The sequence below is a fragment of the Theropithecus gelada genome, chromosome 15 (genome assembly GCF_003255815.1).
Source record: "Theropithecus gelada isolate Dixy chromosome 15, Tgel_1.0, whole genome shotgun sequence".
Taxonomy (NCBI): Eukaryota; Metazoa; Chordata; class Mammalia; order Primates; family Cercopithecidae; genus Theropithecus; species Theropithecus gelada.
Genome location: NC_037683.1, coordinates 45,520,545 through 45,539,299, shown reverse-complemented (window position 1 = coordinate 45,539,299; position 18,755 = coordinate 45,520,545). Strand labels below are relative to the sequence as shown.

The 18,755-nt window shown below is 41.4% G+C and overlaps 1 protein-coding gene across 10 annotated transcripts in view; it reads left to right on the top strand.

Annotated features, from left to right (window-relative positions):
- The window catches only part of MELK (maternal embryonic leucine zipper kinase), a 110,011-nt gene that overhangs the window by 78,219 nt on the left and 13,037 nt on the right, over positions 1-18,755 (top strand). For 9 of the 10 annotated variants that reach the window (XM_025360516.1, XM_025360512.1, XM_025360514.1 and 6 more), the window contains 2 exons: positions 4,640-4,771; positions 11,074-11,196. In XM_025360516.1, the coding sequence (XP_025216301.1) occupies positions 4,640-4,771; positions 11,074-11,196 (255 nt within the window). The remainder of the gene's footprint in view (positions 1-4,639; positions 4,772-11,073; positions 11,197-18,755) is intronic. The other variant, XM_025360510.1, reaches the window with a different exon arrangement.

Genomic DNA, 18,755 nt, shown 5'->3' with positions numbered 1-18,755 from the left:
TTTTGAGACGGAGTCTCGCTCTGTAGCCCAGGCTGGAGTGCAGTGGCCGGATCTCAGCTCACTGCAGGCTCCGCCTCCCGGGTTCACGCCATTCTCCGGCCTCAGCCTCCCGAGTAGCTGGGACTACGGGCGCCCGCCATCTCGCCCGGCTATTTTTTGTATTTCTTAGTAGAGACGGGGTTTCACTGTGTTCGCCAGGATGGTCTCGATCTCCTGACCTCGTGATCCGCCCATCTCGGCCTCCCAAAGTGCTGGGATTACAGGCTTGAGCCACCGCGCCCGGCCTCATTTTTCTTTTTTCTTTCTTTTTATTTTTTATTTTTTTTGAGATGGAGTCTCCCTCTGTCGCCAGACTGGAGTGCAGCGTCACAATCTCCACTGCCTGCAACCTCCGCCTCCCGAGTTCAAGCGATTCTCCTGCCTCAGCCTTCCCTATAGCTGGGATTACAGGCGCCTGCCACCACGCCCAGCTAATTTTTGTATTTTTTGTAGAGACGGGGTTTCACCATATTGGCCAGGCTGGTCTCGATCTCCTAACCTCAAGTGATCCACCCGCCTCGGCCTCCCAAAGTGCTAGGATTAAAACATGTATGAGCCACTGTGCCCAGCCATGAAGCCTTTTCCGTCCTTTCTTTGTCTCATCCTGTTTGGATTAAAGGCAACATTTCATAATTTATGATAGTATTTTATGCTTCCTCTACTAGATTGATTGGGCCATTATGCAAATTTCAAAGCTTATACTATGATCGTGGCCATCTAAGTTATTAACTAATAAAATTCATTACTGAAAACAGAGTTGGTAGTTGACTTTTGAGTCATGTACTTTGTAAGGGGGCTACATAGCATGAAAGACTATTCAGTACTATTAAAAGTTAACACTTTTGTAGGGCAGATAGCCCCATAGTTTTCTCAGTATATTATTTAGAAACTTTCCATTAAACATAGTGGATTGAACAGCTAAGTTTACATCGAACACTTCCTAAAACCTTAACAAAAAGGGATAAAAAGGCAAAACATTTACAAACAATAAAAGGGGAGACAAAGGGATGTCATTAGAAGTTTGGAAGATATAGATAAGTGATATAAGTGGTAGTTGTTAGAGCATTTTGGAGAAAACTGAAAGCTAAGTGCTTGCAGTGAGAAAAGGCATCAAGCAAATGGATGAGAGCTCCAGAAAGGCTCAGGAATCAGAGGTACCAGGAGCTTCTGAAATCAGGGAAGTGAGGAGGGAAAACAGGAAGATGGGTGAAAGCCTGTATTGGAAGCAGTTAGAACCCTAGATTCCTTTCTCTACCTGTGCTGCATAACAGCCTCCTCTTCCCCATCCCAGCAGAAGATGGGAGGTCACAAGGCATTCTTGTACCAAACACAGCTCAGATGCGGATGATGAACCATTCTGAACCATTCTGAAATGGATGCACAAAGTCTTCATATTGAACAGTGAACCACCATCTCGAATTCCCTTCCCTATTCAACTTTGAGAATGCTGAAACCAGGATTTGTATCCTATTTGCAGTGAGGGTGGGGAAAATAGTAGAAGATTTATCTCTAGGGAAAAGCTAAGATAAATGTCCTACTATATCAGTGGTTGGGAGTTCAGGTTCCTGCCTGTTCATCTTGGAGAAGAGCCTTCAGGGTATTGAGCAGCCCCATCATACACATAGAGCCTCGAATCAGCTGTGCAACATACTTCTTCACTTTTTTTTTTTTTTTTTTTTGAGAGGGAGTCTCGCTCTGTCGCCCAGGCTGGGATACAGTGGCCGGATCTCAGCTCACTGCAAGCTCCGCCTCCCGGGTTTACGCCATTCTCCTGCCTCAGCCTCCCGAGTAGCTGGGACTACAGGCGCCCGCCACCTCGCCCGGCTAGTTATTTTTGTATTTTTTAGTTGAGATGGGGTTTCACCTTGTTAGCCAGGATGGTCTCGATCTCCTGACCTCGTGATCCGCCCGTCTCGGCCTCCCAAAGTGCTGGGATTACAGGCTTGAGCCACCGCGCCCGGCCCATACTTCTTCACTTTTAAGTAGAAACAGACAACCAAAAATCACTAGAAATTTGAGAAAACTTCTAACATGAAAGTCGGAGATCAAAACAAATGGAGTAAGGTAGGGAGAGGAAAGAATAAAAAATAGATACTGAGAAAAAAAAAACGCAGATATGCAGGGAGCAGGAGAAAATGGCTAAAAACTGCTAATTAATATTCTCAGATAAGAGAAGTGATTTTCATTCTTGACATAGGAATAAGATGAATAAAAATGAACATTCCAAGAGATAGCTCTTCAAAATCTAAAATGTAACCACAGAAATTAAAAGCTCAGTAAAAGTGTTGGAAAATGAAATTAATTTGAAATGTTTTAAAAGTAGAACCTGGCTCAGCTGGGCGCGGTGGCTCATGCCTGTAATCCCAACACTTTGGGAGGCTGAGGCGGCAGGTGGATCACTTGAGACCAGGAGTTCGAGACCAGCCTGGCCAACATGGTGAAACCTCATCTCTACTAAAAATACAAAAATCAACCAGGTGTGGCGGCATGCACCTGTAATCCCGGCTACTTGGGACCCTGAGGTGAGAGGATCACTTGAACCCAGGAGGCAGAGGTTGTAGTGAGCCGAGATTGCACCATTGCACTCCAGCCTGGGTGACAGAGCGAGACTCTGTCTTAAAAAAAGGAAAAATAATACCAGAAGAAATATTCCAGGCTGGGCACTGTGGCTCATGCCTGTAATTCTAAACCTGAGAGGCCAAGATGGGATGATTGGTTGAGTCCAGGAGTTCAAGATCAGCCTGGGCAACATAGTGAGACCCTATCTCTATTTTATTAAAAATTAAAAAAAAATTTAAAGTTAAAAACAAAAAAGAGAACTATTCCAGAACTGAAAAATACGAGTTTTCAAGAATGAAGAGGCCTAACCTGGGATGAAACAGTAGATGAAAATAGATTCACACCAAGGCCTGTTCTAGTGGAATTTCAGAAAACGGGGAAATAATAAGATTCAGGAAGTTTTCAAAGATAAAAATGAAAGTTCATACACAAAGACTGGAGAATCAAAACCTAAATGACTATAGGTTTTTCAGTAGCTGTACTAGAATCAAGAAGAGTATATTGCCATCAAAACCGTGAAGATTATTATCAACCCAGAATTCTCTGCTTAACCAAATCAGAATCAAGTGTGAAGATAGAATGCAGTCATTTATCAGACATGCAAGATCTCAAAAAAATTTACGTCCCGTGCACGCACCCTCAGGAAGTCACTGGAGGATGTGTTCCACCAAAATGAGAGAGTAAACCAAGAAAGAAGAATACTTAGGATCTAGGAAACTGGGGCTACATTGTAAGATAGAGGGGAAAGGAATCCCTAGACTGACAATTGGGTAGCTGGCTGAGAAGCTGGTCCAGAGTGGAGCAGAGGATGTACACATCTGGTAGAATCTCTCTAAGTGGGGAAGCAGTTAGCAGATGTGTGTGAACATGTTGAGAGGAGGTAAAGTGTTGAAGAGGGTGGAGTTCAATTTGTGAGGAATAACTGACTCTTTTATTTTTATCTTCAGGAAAAACAAAGGTATAAAAAAATGGAAATGCAAGAAGAGCACCCTGTGTGGTTTAGCTGCAGAGCTGATATTCAGCCAGCATGACCACATTGGTTGTTAAAATATTGGTGTATTTATATACTGACTGGTAAATAACCACTGTCTCCAGTGCCCTCCATGTTGCCCTGTTACTTCCCTTAGACACCCTGGACACTACTCCCTCCCCTCTTCTCACAATTAAAAGATTAATAATTGGAAAGGCAGGCGTCTCCCAGGACCCTACTGACCTCTTGGCCTCTATTTTGATGGTTGGTGTCAGGGTACCAATTAAATATTTTGAACATTATCCCTGCTTAGTTGTGAATGCTATTTACATGATCATCATAATGCAAATATTAACTTAGCTAAACATTTTGATAAAATTATAGTAGGAGGATACAGGGAAAAGATGTATGGGAAAGGGAGGGAGTTGTAGTAGAGCTAAATTCATATTTCTCATACTAGGAAATGTATACATAATATTTGAAGCTGAAAAGAGTTTTAAACCATGTAAGCATTTAGTTTAGAAATACAGAATTAAGGCCGTGCACGGTGGCTTACACCTGTAATCCCAGCACTTTGGGAGGCTGAGGTGGGCGGATGATGAGGTCAGGAGATCGAGACCATCTTGGCTAACACGGTGAAACCCCATCTCTACTAAAAATACAAAAAATCAGCTGGGTGTGGCGGCAGGCGCCTGTAGTCCCAGCTACTTGGGAGGCTGAGGCAGGAGAATGGCGTGAAGCTGGGAGGCGGAGCTCTCAGTGAGCCAAGATCGTGCCACTGCACTCCAGTCTGGGCGACAGAGCGAGACTCTGTCTCAAAAAAAAAAAAAATACAGAATTAATAACAGAAGAAACAGCTAAAAGTGTTTAAAAGTTGTTCCTTAGGGGGAGTGGAAATTGTATGTGTGTGGAGGTGTGGTATGATGGTTGCTGTTTTCCATCATATGCCTTGTAAACCTATTGGCTTTTAAAGTTCTGAATGTTACACTGAAGAAAAAAATTAATTAAAAATAGAACATCATTTCCACAAACAAGTAGTCTTCTAACCAACTTGATTTTCTTTTTCTTTAGTGGCAGTATGATCACCTCACAGCTACCTATCTTCTGCTTCTAGCCAAGAAGGCTCGGGGAAAACCAGTTCGTTTAAGGCTTTCTTCTTTCTCCTGTGGACAAGCCAGTGCTACCCCATTGACAGACATCAAGGTAAGTGTTACAGCCTGTTGTGTCTTGCCACATGCCCTCCCTGTTCCTGAGTGCGTATACCACTGGGATGGTAAACTTTCTGGTGTCAAGGAGTCAGAGGCAAGACGTTTTATGATTTCAATATTTTTGATGAGAAAAATGGGAAGATCTAAAGTTGAGCTCTAATTTTTTTTTTTTTTTTTGAGACAGAGTCTCACTCTGTCATCCAGGCTGGAGTACAGTGGCATGACCTCAGCTTACCGCAACCTCTGCCTCCTGGATTCAAGTGATTCTTGTGCCTCAGCCGCCCGAGTAGCTAGAATTACAGGTGTGCATCACTATGCCTGGCTAATTTTTGTATTTTTAGTAGAGATGGGGTTTCGCCATGTTGGCCAGGCTGGTCTCAAACTCCTTTCCTCAAGTGATCAGCCTGCCTTGGCCTCCCAAAGTGCTGGGATTATAGGCATGAGCCACCGTGCCCGGCCTCTAAAATTCTGAATGTTAAAATGGCATTTTACAAACCTCCTCCCCCAGCCCCTTCTTTTACATAATAGCAATTCCTGATGGCTGTAGAAAATGTTTAAGCCACAGATGAGAATTTACCTATAAACCTACTACCTATGGAGGATGTAGTTAACGTTTACTGTATCTTTTCAGTCTTTTTTTTTTTTTTTTTTTGAGATGGAGTCTCACTCTTGTTGCCCAGGTTGGAGTACAGTGGCATGATATTGGCTCAATGCAACCTCCACCTCCTGGGTTCAAGTGATTCTTCTGCCTCAGCCTCCTGAGTAGCTGGGATTACAGGCACACATCACCATGCCCAGCTAATTTTTGTGCTTTTAATAGAGATGGGGTTTCACCATGTTGGCCAGGCTGGTCTCAAACTCCTGGCCTCAAGTGATCCTCCCGCCTCAGCCTCCCAAAGCGCTGGGATTTTAGGCATGAGCCACCGTGTCCAGCCTCTAAAATTCTGAATGTTAAAATGGCATTTTACAAACCTCCTCCCCCGGCCCCTTTTTTTTTCATAATAGCAATTCCTGATGGCTGTAGAAAGTGTTTAAGCCAGGCCGGGCGTGGTAGCTCATGCCTGTAATCCCAGCACTTTGGGAGGACAAGGCGGGTGGATCACAAGGTCAGGAGTTCGAGACCAGCCTGGCCAATATGGTGAAACCTCGTCTCTACTAAAAATACAAAACTTAGCCAGGCATAGTGGTGAGCGTCTGTAGTCCCAGCTACTTGGGAGGGTGAGGCAGGAGAATCGCTTGAACCAGAGAGGCGGAGGTTGCAGTGAGCTGAGATTGTACCATTGCACTCCAGCCTGGGCGACAGAGCAAGACTCTGTCTCAAAAAAAAAAAAAAGAAAAAGAAAATGCTTAAGGCACAGAAGAGCTAAAAGGAAAATAGAATTTACCTATAAACCAACTACCTGTGGAGGATGTAGTTAACATTTATTGTGTCTTTCCAGTCTTTTTTTAAGTATGCTTTTATATAATTTACATGCATTTAAGTGCTTTTAAAGGACACATTATTGAATTGCAGAGAACAGATAAATTGTTGGGAATAAGATCTGTGATACAGAATATATAATACTTTATAAGACATAAAATATTTTGATAAATATTTTGATATTTATGTTAAGGGTTTAGGCTTTTGTTTCTTTTAAAATTTGCATACCGAAATGGAGCATGTTGATTAGTGTTTCTTCTTGTGTTATTCTGAGCAGTAGCTAGAGCTCCTGCAGTTCTTGCATGAGAGGGAGTTATAACCAAATTATTTTTCTCTACTTTGCCGTCTTTGTCTCAGTTTTCTTTGTCGTGGACTTCAAAAAAATTTTTTGTTTTATTTTTTGAAACAAAGTCTTGCTTTGTTGTCCAGGCTGGAATACAGTGGTGCAATCATGGCTCACTGCAGCCTCAACCTTCCAGGCTCAAGCAATCATCCTGCCTCAGCCTCCCAAGTAGCCAGGACTACAGGTGTGTGCCACCACACCTGGCTAATTTTTAATTGTTTGTAGAGATGGAGTCCAGCTGTGTTGCCCAGGCTGGTCTTGAACACCTGGACTCTAGCAATGCTCCCTCCTTTGCCTCCCAAAGTGTTGGGATTATTGGCATGAGTGACTGCACCTGGCCCGTCATGGACATTTAAAATGGTGAAGAAGCTTACATACATAGAGGCACGTGTCATTCCTAAATGCTTGTGTTAGTCCTTGTTTTCTGTGTGATTCTTTGTATTTCCCATGGCTTAAAATTCAGCTATCCAAATACTTTGCCAGATGGGTATGGAACTTTGTAATGTCATCTTCCCTCAGATTAATTCAGGTTGCAATGTAAATAATCTTAGCACTAGGAAATTGCACCTCATCCTCAGAGAGAGGTAGTTGGCCCTCTATGAAATTCAAGATAACACAATTGACTATGTGGATGAAAGTTTTTTCTTTTTTTCCCCTTTGTAGGCCTCAAAACTGTAAAAAAAAAAAAAAAAAAAAAAAAGTTAAAATGCCACCTCTTTTGTGATCTTTTGTTGAATTCCCACTCCCTCAAATTCCTTTATTTTTTAAAATTTTTTTATTTTTTATTTTTTATTTTTTTTGAGACGGAGTCTCGCTCTGTTGCCTGGGCTGGAGTGCAGTGGCCGGATCTCAGCTCACTGCAAGCTCCGCCTCCCGGGTTTAAGCCATTCTCCTGCCTCAGCCTCCCGAGTAGCTGGGACTACAGGTGCCCGCCACCTCACCCGGCTAGTTTTTTGTACTTTTTAGTAGAGACGGGGTTTCACCGTGTTAGCCAGGATGGTCTCGATCTCCTGACCTTGTGATCCGCCCGTCTCGGCCTCCCAAAGTGCTGGGATTACAGGCTTGAGCCACTGCGCCCGGCTCAAATTCCTTTAATATCTCATTTAGGTCTCCTTTTGGTACTCATCAGTCATGTGCTACAGGTATAGTGGGTCTTATGTCACTGCCAGACCTAACCTGCCCCCCTTTTTCCCTCCCTGCTTGGTCAGTACACTGGCTGTTGTGTAAAGAAATCTCTGAAGGGAGATAATCTTATTCCTGCATGGTTTTCTAGTCTGTTGGCGGAGAGTTTTAATGGCTGGTAAATATTCTGTGCCTAGGCAGCTCTTTTGCACATGGACACCGTGAATCAGCCAATCCCTCATCCGGCCCACACTGCCAAACCCTTTAAACTTTCAGGTGCAAGTAACACATTTGGGTCCCGGGAAATGCAAAACCCTGAATTTTGCTTCTGCTCAAGGTAATTGGAGAAAACTATTAGATACCTATACCTCTATGTTTAGAAAAACCACTTTCATTAAATTTTAAAATTTATGACACCTCAGTTAAGGGGCCTGAGACATTTTCCTGAGCCATTGGATTGTCTTTTTTTTTTTTTTTTGTGAGACGGAGTCTCGCTCAGTTGCCCAGGCTGGAGTGCAGTAGTGTGGTCTTGGCTCACTGCAACCTCTGCCTCCTGGGTTCAAGTGATTCTCCTGCCTCAGCCTCCTGAGTAGCTGGGATTACAGGTACATGCCACCACACCCAGCTAATTTTTGTATTTTTAGTAGAGATGGGATTTCACCATGTGGTCAGGCTGGTCTCGAACTCCTGACCTCAGATGATCCACCTGCCTCAGCCTCCCAAAGTGCTGGGAATACAAGCGTGAGCCACCATACCCGGCCTGGATTTTCTTATATCTGAATTGACCTGATCTCAATTGATCTGCTTATATGAATTATAAGTGGAAAAGACCTGGAAAGATATTTACTCTTATCTTCCATCTACTACATAATGAACATTTACCTAATAATTTAATTATTTGCAAAGTCATATTATTGAATCAATTTTATGGCAGATCAAGAGACATTTTAGTGACAAGAAGTGAAATAGAAATCAAATTTTGGGTTCTCTTCTGATCTTTATGCAAATTGCTGAGACATGAAGCAAGTCACATAGTCTGGTTGTACTGTTCTTCCCCTTGATAGAATTATCCCTTTTCTCTGGGGTGTTTATAAGAAAGTAAGTAATCCTGATAATCAATCAATAGATGGCCCTTTCAGTGAAACAGCAATACAGACTGATCCAAGAATCACAAATGACCACATCATCATCAGTGTCATTAGCATTTTCAGGCCCCATGCTGGGCTGCTGGGAAACAAATCTGTGTAAAGTATGGTACTTGTTCTCTAACAGTCAAGTTGAGGCAAGACATATATATACATAGATAATACTGCATCATAGTAGATGATGGGGGCCAGAGAAGTGGCCAGAGGTGCCCTGAGGAGCTTTAGAGGACAGGAATGATCACCATGGGATCCAAACTGGACCAACAGTCGAGTTGGAAAGATGGAAAAGAAGTGGCACAACATTCAGGGCAAGATAAATGGAATCAGCAAAAGCATGGGCACCTAATTTTGCTTGATGTATTCTGTTGACAGTGGCTGGACTTGTGTTTAAAAAGAGTTCAAGTAGGGGAAGAGAGAGAGAAAGAGAGCGAGCGAGCGAGCAAGTGAGCTGGAGGGGTGGACAAGAGCCAGATAGTAGAAAACCTGAAAATGCACATCAGAATTTTAGACTTTATTCAATAATTAATGAGGAGCCATTGATTTTTGAGCAAGAGAGAGAGACATGAACATGATTTTGAAAAATTCGTCCAGTGGTGTATACAATTCTTCAGTCAGGGGTGATGTGTGTGCTATTAGTCCCTACCGGAGTACCCGTGACAGCCGTCATTCATACAGCACTGTACTTCCCCCCACCAAGCCTAGACTTAGCTTTAGGATTTTTCTCAGCCTAACTCTTCAGGCACCCAGTTCCAAATGATGGTAACTGGTAATCCTGGAGAACTCTGTCATCCTTGGTTGGGAGGGTGGAAAGATGAGTGGTACAGACAATATTGTCTGTTTGAATAGTCTAGGTATGAGAAGATTTGTCCTTGATCTAGGATAGTGGCAGTATGACTTTGGGAAGAAAAGGATGAGATATAACAAATTCAAGTAAAATTGCTTGGCTAGATTAACAAGATATTAAGGGAAAAGAAAGAAAGGAGAAATAAAATGCAAGTACACCCACAGTCTTGAATTCAGGGTGTAATTACTATACCCTTAGTTTATAGAGGAGGAAGAATGAAAGAACGTAAGTTACCTGGTGGCATTGTTAGCACAAGACCCCAAATGTCCTGTCCCTGGGAGATCCTTCATAAGGCTAATTTTCTTCCTGGTAGAAATTACTCACTACCCTGTATATTTTTACAAAGAAGAAACGTATATTTCGAAGTTGTTTCCCCTCCATCGTCTACTTTGTCAGATCTTTTTATTTGTAAATTTGCAGTAGAGTCGTCTGGTATTATAGTGATTATGTGGTAATGAAAAGTAGTATGCCATATAACATAAGAATGTTGCAAGACATATTATTTGAGAGTCAGACATTTTCCTTTCTGATAATTTGAACTGAAATTTTCTGACTTCCTTTTTCTGACTGGATGGTCAGCTCCTTCATTATAGTGTCTCCTATTCATTTTTGTTTCCAAGGCCTTGCCCTATGCCTGGAATACAGTTTTGTGCTGCATAAAGATAACATTGGACTGCATTTATGATGATGGTCCCATAAAATTATAATACCATGTTTTTACTCTACTCTTTCTCTCTCTCTCTTTCTTTTTCTTTCCTTCCTTCCTTCCTTCTTTCTTATCTTTCTATCTTTCTATCTTTCTTCTTTCTTTCTTTTTTTTTTTTTTTCAGAGTCTCGCTGTATTATCCAGGCTGGAGTGCAGTGGCACAATCTCTGCTTATTGTAACCTCCACCTCATGGACTCAAGCGATCCTCCCACCTCAGCCTCCCAAGTACATGGGCCTACAGGCACATGCCTGGCTAATTTCTATTTTTTGTAGAGACGGGGTTTCACCATATTGCCTAGACTGGTCGCGAATGCCTGAGCTTAAGTGATCCCACCTGTGTTGGCCTTCCAAAGTGCTGGGATTACAGGCATGAGCCACCACGGGGACGGCCTTTTTCTATGTTTAGATTTGTTTAGATACATAAATGTTTATTGTTGTGTTAAAGCCACCTACAGTATTCAGTACAGTAACATCCTACACAGGTTTGTAGTGTAGGAGCAATAGGCTATAACATATAACCTAGGTGTGGCCTAGGTGTGTAATAGGCTCTGACATCTCAGTTTGTGTAAGTACCTTTTATGATGTTCACACAATGATAAAATTGCCTAATAACACATTTCTCAGAATGTCTCTGTCGTTAAGTGATGCATGACTGTATTTTAAATATTGAATCATAATACTGTTGTCTTTAAGTTCTTCTGTCTTTCATTGAATAGTCAAAGAATCGGAGTCTGGAAGATGTGACCACAAGTGATGAAAATTATGTGACTGGATTAATAGACTATGATTGGTGTGAAGATAATTTATCAACAGGTGCTGCTACTCCCCAAAAATCACAGGTTAGTAATTTTTATTACTATTTAAGGCAGAATCTATTGTTTCAATTATAAAAACAACCAGAGTAATGTGAAACCAAGGTGTGCTTGCAAATTTAATGAATGCTTAAGCCACCGAAAACGTTAATGAGAGATAACTGGAATATGAATGAAAGGGAAGTCAATTATATCCAAGTTGAAGCAAGCCAAGATTCTATTTTAGAGCTCTTTACTGCTCCTTTATTTCCTGTTTATTATTATTATTTTTTAAGACTGAGTCTTGCTCTGTTGGCCAGGCTGGAGTGCAGTGGCACGATCTTGGCTCACTGCAACCTCTGCCTCCCAAGTTCAAGTGATTCTCGTGCCTCCTGAGTAGCTGGGATTACAGGTGCCTGCTGCCTCTCCTGGTTATTTTTTGTATTTTTAGTAGAGACGGGGTTTCACCATGTCGGCAGCTGGTCTCAAACTCCTGACCCCAGGTGATCCGCCCACCTCAGCCTCCCAAAGTGCTGGGATTACAGGCGTGAGCCACCGTGCCCAGCCTTCTTTTTTGTTTAAAATGAGGTATAATGAGGTATACTTTACATGTAGTTAAATAGGTAAAGTCACCTTTTTTAGTGTGTAATTCGGTGACAAATGCATACAGTTGTATAACCACCACCAAAATTAAGATATAAAACAGTTCCATTACTCCTCAAAATTCCCTCATTCCCCTTGTGGTTAACTTCCCCTCCCAACTCTCGGTGGCAATTGATCTGTTTTTCTTTCCTTTTGATAATCTTTTTATTGTACTTTAAGTTTGTTGAGCTTTTTAGATTAATGAAGATTAGTATAGATTAATGTTTTTCATCAAATTTGGGAAGTTTTCAGATATTTTGTTTGCCCTACTCTCTTTGTTTTATCTTCTGGTACTCCCCTTCCATGTATATTGGCACACTTGATGATGCCCTGCAGTACTCTGAGGCCCTGTTCATTTTTCTTTATCTATTTGCATTCTGTTTCTCAGACTAATTTCAGTTAACTTGTTTCTAAGTTTCAGAAGTTTCAGATTCTTTCTTCTGCTTACTGAAAGTGCTGTTTAATCCCTCTAGTGAATTTTTTGTTACAGTTATTGTACTCTTGAACTCCAGAATTTGTTTGGTTCTTTTAAATAATTTTATCTTTATTCATACTCTCTATTTATTGTGACATTGCTCTTACACTTTCCCTTGGTTCTTTAGACATTTCCTTTTGTTCTTTGAATATATTTAAAAACTGCGATTTTCAGTCTTTGCTTGGTAAGGCCCATGTCTGGACTTCTTCAAGGACGATTTCTATTGACTGCTTTTTTTTTTTTTTTTTCCTGTGTATAGGCCATCCTTTTTTTTAAAGACGGAGGCTAGCTCTATCACCCAGGCTGGAGTGCATTGTGTGATCTCTGCTCACTGCAACCTCTGCCTCCCGGGTTCAAGCGATTCTCCTGTCTCAGCCTCCTGAGTAGCTGGGATTACAGGCACCTGCCATCGCCTGGCTAATTTTTTTTTTTTTTTGTATTTTTGTAAAGATGGGGTTTCACCAAGTTGGCCAGGCTGGTCTTGAACTCCTGACCTCAGGTGATCTGCCTGCTTCGGCCTCCCAAAATGCTGGGATTACAGGCGTGAGCCACCGTACCCGGCCATACTTTTTCACTTCTTTGCATATATATGTCTTGTAATTGTTGAAAACTAGACATTTAAAATAATATAATGTGGCAGCTCTGATAATCAGATTTATCCCCTCCTCAGGATTTGGTATTATTGCTGTTTGTTGTTGTTGTTTAGTGACTTTTCTGAACTAATTCTGTAAAGTCATTTAGGTCAGTGTTGGGCTGCATTTATGATGATGGTCCATGAAATTATAATACCATATTTTTACTATACCTTTTCTCTGCTCAGTTAGCATAGTGATCAGCTAATGCTTGGCGAGGTTTCCTTAGATGCCTGGAATCAATATGTCTCTCAGTCTTTGTGCCGGCTCTGTGTACATCTGGGGTATGCCTTCAGCTTTCAGCCAGGCAGCCGACAACTCTGCCTTAGATTTCACTTCCTATTTGTATAGAACCTCACGGTCAGCTTGAGGTGAGATCTTAGATCCTTCCAAAGTATGGCTTTTTTTTTTTTTTTTGAGATAGAGTTTCGCTCTTGTTGCCCAGGCTGGAGTGCAATGGCGTGATCTCAGCTCACTACAATCTTTGCCTCCTGGGTTCAAGCGATTCTCCTGCCTCAGCTTCCCAAGGAGCTGGGATTATAGGCATGTGCCACCACACCTGGCTAACTTTGTATTTTTAGTAGAGACGAGGTTTCACCATGTTGGTCAGGCTGGTCTTGAACTCCTGACCTCAAGTGATCCACCTGCCTCATCCTCTCAAAGTGCTGGGATTACAGGCATGAGCCACCACGCCCAGCCCCTTCTAAAGTGTTTCCTGAGCAAATGCACAGCCCTGGGTATGAGCACATCCTATACATGTACATTGGGCTTGTAGATTCCCTGGTATATTTTGGAGCTTTTCCAAGTCACTGTGGACATCTTATTCTCCAACTTTTTCTTTTCAGCATTTTTGTTAGTCTATTGTCATCACCAGCTGTTACCCACTGCTTCGGCGGCAGTAGCTGGGACTGTAGGCATGTGCCATCATGCCCAGCTAATTTTTACAAAATTATTTTGTAGAGACAGGGTCTCAATATTTTGCCCAGGCTGTTCTCAAACTCCTGGACTCAAGAGATCCACCCGCCTTGGCCTCCCAAAGGGCTGGGATTACAGGCATGAACCACTGTGCCTGGCACCTCTAAATCTTTTTAACAGATGCCACTGGGGAAAAGGCTTTTCACACTGGGCAGGCTCTGAGTAAGGTCAAATGAAGACAGCTTTCAGGCCGGGTGCGGTGGCTCATGCCTGTAATCCCAGCACTTTGGGAGGCCAAGGTGGATATATCACCTGAGGTCAGGAGTTCAAGACCTACCTGACCAACATGGAGAAACCCCGTCTCTACTAAAAATACAAAATTAGCCACGTGTGGTGGTGCATGCCTATAATCCCTGCTACTCGGGAGGCTGAGACAGGAGAATTGCTTGAACCTGGGAGGCGGGGTTTGTGGTGAGCTGAGTTGGCACCATTGCACTCCAGCCTGGGCAACAAAAGCAAAACTCCATCTCAAATAAAAAACAAACAAAGAATTAAAAAAGACAGCTTTCATAGTAGGGTCTTGTAGGGAACTACTGGCCAGGCTAAATAATGACAATTTTCTGAGCATAAAACTTTGAAGGAGCTCCAGCCTGTTCTGCCCCGTCCAGTGGCTCCTAGGTTGCTGGTTTTCATCATGATTGTGGGCTCTGAGTTTCTAAGACGATTATAGAGCTGGAGAGAGGGGAATGGGGATAGGTAGGACAAATTAAAACACCTCAAAGCTTACTTTTCTACTTAGCTGTTTTCTATGAATAAATGCTGTGATCCTTGGCTAATACACAGAGTTCTGAAAGAAAAGAGGTATACTTTGTTTATGGATAGGGAGATTTGAAGGTATAGATCTCATTTTTTCCCAAAATGAATTTTAAATTTAATGTAATCTGAACTTTTCAGTGGATGTAAAATAAGTCAAAATGATTCTAAAATGTATGTGGAAATACAGAGGGGCAAGAATAACTAAATCATGCCTAAAGAATAAGAAGATGGGAGGAAACTGGTTAACCTGATACAAGAACTATTATAAAATTAAAGAAATTAAGATTTCCTTAATAAATAAAAAATGAAACAATGAAACCTTTCATACCTTGTATTTAGGTATATCTCTTTAAAAGTAACATAGTTAGGCCGGGTGCGGTGGCTCACGCCTGTAATCCCAGCACTTTGGGAGGCCAAGGCTGGCAGATCACGAGGTCAGGAGATCGAGACCATCCAGGCTAACACAGTGAAACTCTGTCTCTACTAAAAAATACAAAAAATTAGCCAGGCGTGGTGGCGGGCGCCTTTAGTCCCAGCTACTTGGGAGGCTGAGGCAGGAGAATGGCGTGAACCCAGGAGGCGGAGCTTGCAGTGAACTGAGATCGCGCCACTGCACTCCAGCCTGGGCGACAGAGCAAGACTCTGTCTCAAAAAAAATAAATAAATAACATAGCTAGATTCGGTATGCAAACTGAAAATCTGTCTTTTGAATTGTGAGCTTACCCAACTTACATTTCTTTTTATTATGGATTTATTTATTATATATCTTTCATTTTTTATGTTTCCTATTTGTCTTTTTCTGTATTCCTCCTTGTTTCTTATTTTTTTGCTGTTAATTTCCCCCCACATTTTATTGGTTTCTATTTGATTTATATTCTTTTAATGTTTACTCTAAATTTTTAACATATTTAACCAAATATATAGTAAGTCTGTAGTTTTTTGTGTTTTTTTTTGAGATGGAATCTTGCTCTGTTGCCCAGGCTTGCGTGCAATGGCATGATCTCTGCTCACTGCAACCTCTGCCTCCTGGGTTCTAGTGATTCTCCTGCCTCAGCCTCCTGAGTAGCTAGGTTTACAGGCACCCGCCACCATGTCCGGCTAATTTTTTTGTATTTTTAGGAGCGACAGGGTTTCACCATGTTGGCCAGGCTGGTCTCGAACTCCTGACCTCAGGTGATCCAGCTGTCTCGGCCTCCCAAAGTGCTAGGATTACAGGTGTGAGCCACTGCACCCGGCTGTGAATCTGTATCTTTACTTTCCTTCTAAACAATATGAAGGCCTTAGAACACTTAATCTCTGATTACCCCTCCTGGATTACATGCTATTGATGTGTCCAGGGTATTAGCTCTTGAATGTTTTTAGCTTTTTATTTTGAAATATTTATGGATTCACAGGATGTTATTGAAGATATCATTCTACTTTCTTCTTGCTTCTATTGTTGCTATTGAAAAACTAACCTCAGTCTAGCACCTTTTTAGTTAGTCTGTCTTTTCTCTCTGGCTCCTTTTAGGGCCATGTCTTTCCTTTTTGTGTTCTGCAGCTTCACTGTTAGGGCTACTGCATTGCACACCTCCAGGGAGCACACCATCTGAGTGGTGTCTCTGTGGATATTGTCCTCTACAGTTGTATAATCTGGTAAGTAGAGATGTGGATTTCTTTTATGTATCCTGTTTATGATTCATCATGCTTTCTATGTATGGGGATTTGTATTTTTAATCAAATTTGGAAAATTTGTTGAATAATATACTGCTTTTTCTTTTTTCTTTTTTTTTTTCTTTTTTTTTTTTTGAGACAGAGTTTCTCTCTTGTTTCCCAGGCTAGAGTGCAATGGCGCGATGTCGGCTCACTGCAACCTCTGCCTCCCAGGTTCAAGCGATTTTCCTGCCTCAGCCTCCCGAGTAGCTGGGATTACAGGTGCCTGTCTCCATGCCCAGCTAATTTTTGTATTATTAGTAGAGATGGGGTTTCACCGTGTTGGCCAGGCTGGTCTTGAACTCCTGACCTCACGTGATCTCATGACTTGGCCTCCCAAAGTGCTGGGATTACCGGTGTGAGCCAGCGCGCCCAGTGTGCTTTTTCTTAAAAACAATATTTATATACATTTGTAGGGTACAAGTACAGTTTTCTTACCTACATAGTGGTCAAGTGAAAGGTTTTAAAGTGTCACCTGAATAATGTACATCGGACCCCTTAAGTAATTTCTCATCACCTACCCCTTCCCATCTCCTCACCCTTCCAAGTCTACATTTTCTGTCATTCCACTCTCTACATTCATGTGTACACCTTTTTTTGGCACCCACTTATGAGTGAGAACATGCAATATGTGTCATTCTGTGTCTGGCTTGTTTCACTAAAATAACCTCCACTTCCATCCACCTTGCTGCAAAAGATAGGATTTCATTCTTTTTTATGGTTGAATCGTATTCTTTCTCTCTCTCTATGTCTCTCTCTCTCTCTCTCTCTCTCTCTCTCTCCCTCTGTCTCTCTCTCTCACATTTCCTTTATCCAGTCATCCGTTGATGGACACTTAGGTTGATTTTGTATCTCTGCTATTGTGAGTAAGTACTGTGATAAATATACAAGTGCAGGTATCTTTTTGATGTATTGATTTCTTTTCCTTTGGGAAAAGAAGTAGAGGGAATTGCTGCTTTTGCATTGTCCATATTATCTGTCTCTGTAACTTAGAATAGCCTTATGTTGGACTTACTTTATTTCATTTTCTGTTTCCTTAAACCATCTTTCATGTATCTTATATCTTTTTCTCTCTTGACTACATTCAGAGTAATTTCAGATTTATATTTCTATTCAAATGTCTCTATTTCCTTTATTCTGTTATTTGGCATGTGCATTGAACTTTTCATTTTTATCATGTTTTTATTTCTAGAAGTTTTTATTTTTCAAATCTATTTGAACAGTTTTGGTAGTCTTCTTCTTTTCTCATGTTTTTGTTTCGCTATTTTAAACATGCAAACATACTTATTTATGTTCTGTATTTGATAATTTTAATACCTGAAGTCTTTATGCTTATAGTGCTTGTGTCTTTTGGAATTTCTTATGTAGGTTTATTTTTCTTTGAACTCTATGGGAATTATCTGAGGCTTGGGTTAAGGTCTTGAGTTGGGTTGGACTGAAGCTTTTCTTTCAGGTAGGAGTTGTGCTTGCTTCTACCAGGTTCCTCGGGCACAACCAGCCTAGGACTACTTTAAGTTAAAATTAGGCGTGAGGTTTCTGGAACCATGCAGGTTGTATTAATTTGGACCTTTATTTATTTGAAGACTGGCCTGTGTTTACTTACAAATTATTAAAAGAAGCTTCATTTTTCTCCTCCCTCAGAACCAAGACCAGGACACTCTTTTTCTTGCCTATTCCCTTTGAAGAGCAGATTTATATTTAACTCAGCCTTTCATTATAGTTATAGCGCTTCCTGGCTTTACATGGGAGCTTTGGATCTAACTCACCACCTTACAGAGGCCCAAGGCTTCTGTGGCTGTAGAAACACAAGCTGTAGGTTATCAGAGATAGAAGATAGATGCCCTTAGGCCAGCAGAGAGTTTCAGCCTTGGTTACACCTTTGGATTCATTCTCAGGTTTTTAGTTTGGCCTCTTAGGATTTTCCTTATTCTCTTGCAAGCTCAACCATAAATTTAAAAGGATTAAAAAGTATTTTTTATCCAACATTTCTGTTAGAGTAGTTAATAACATGTTTTTTCTGCCCTAATTGCTGACTAAACTTTTTTTTTTTTTTTTGGTATATATCAGAGGCAAGCCGTGACTATCTATAGATTATGCCATAATGCCATAATCTATCTAGGTATGGAAAGCATTTCTTAGCGATTGATTTGTGGCCATTCACAATATTGCCTAGGATCTGAGTATGTATATACACTCAACCTGTATCATGTTGACAATTACTGTCAATAGAACAGACTAAAGTGTTCTACATGTATTAAAGAAAACTATATATTTTCAAATTTCCTAATATTGTCAATAACACCTTTTGATAATTCATTTTAATAAATAGTACAAGGGGCTGGGCGCGGTGGCTCAAGCCTGTAATCCCAGCACTTTGGGAGGCCGAGACGGGCGGATCACGAGGTCAGGAGATCGGGACCATCCTGGCTAACACG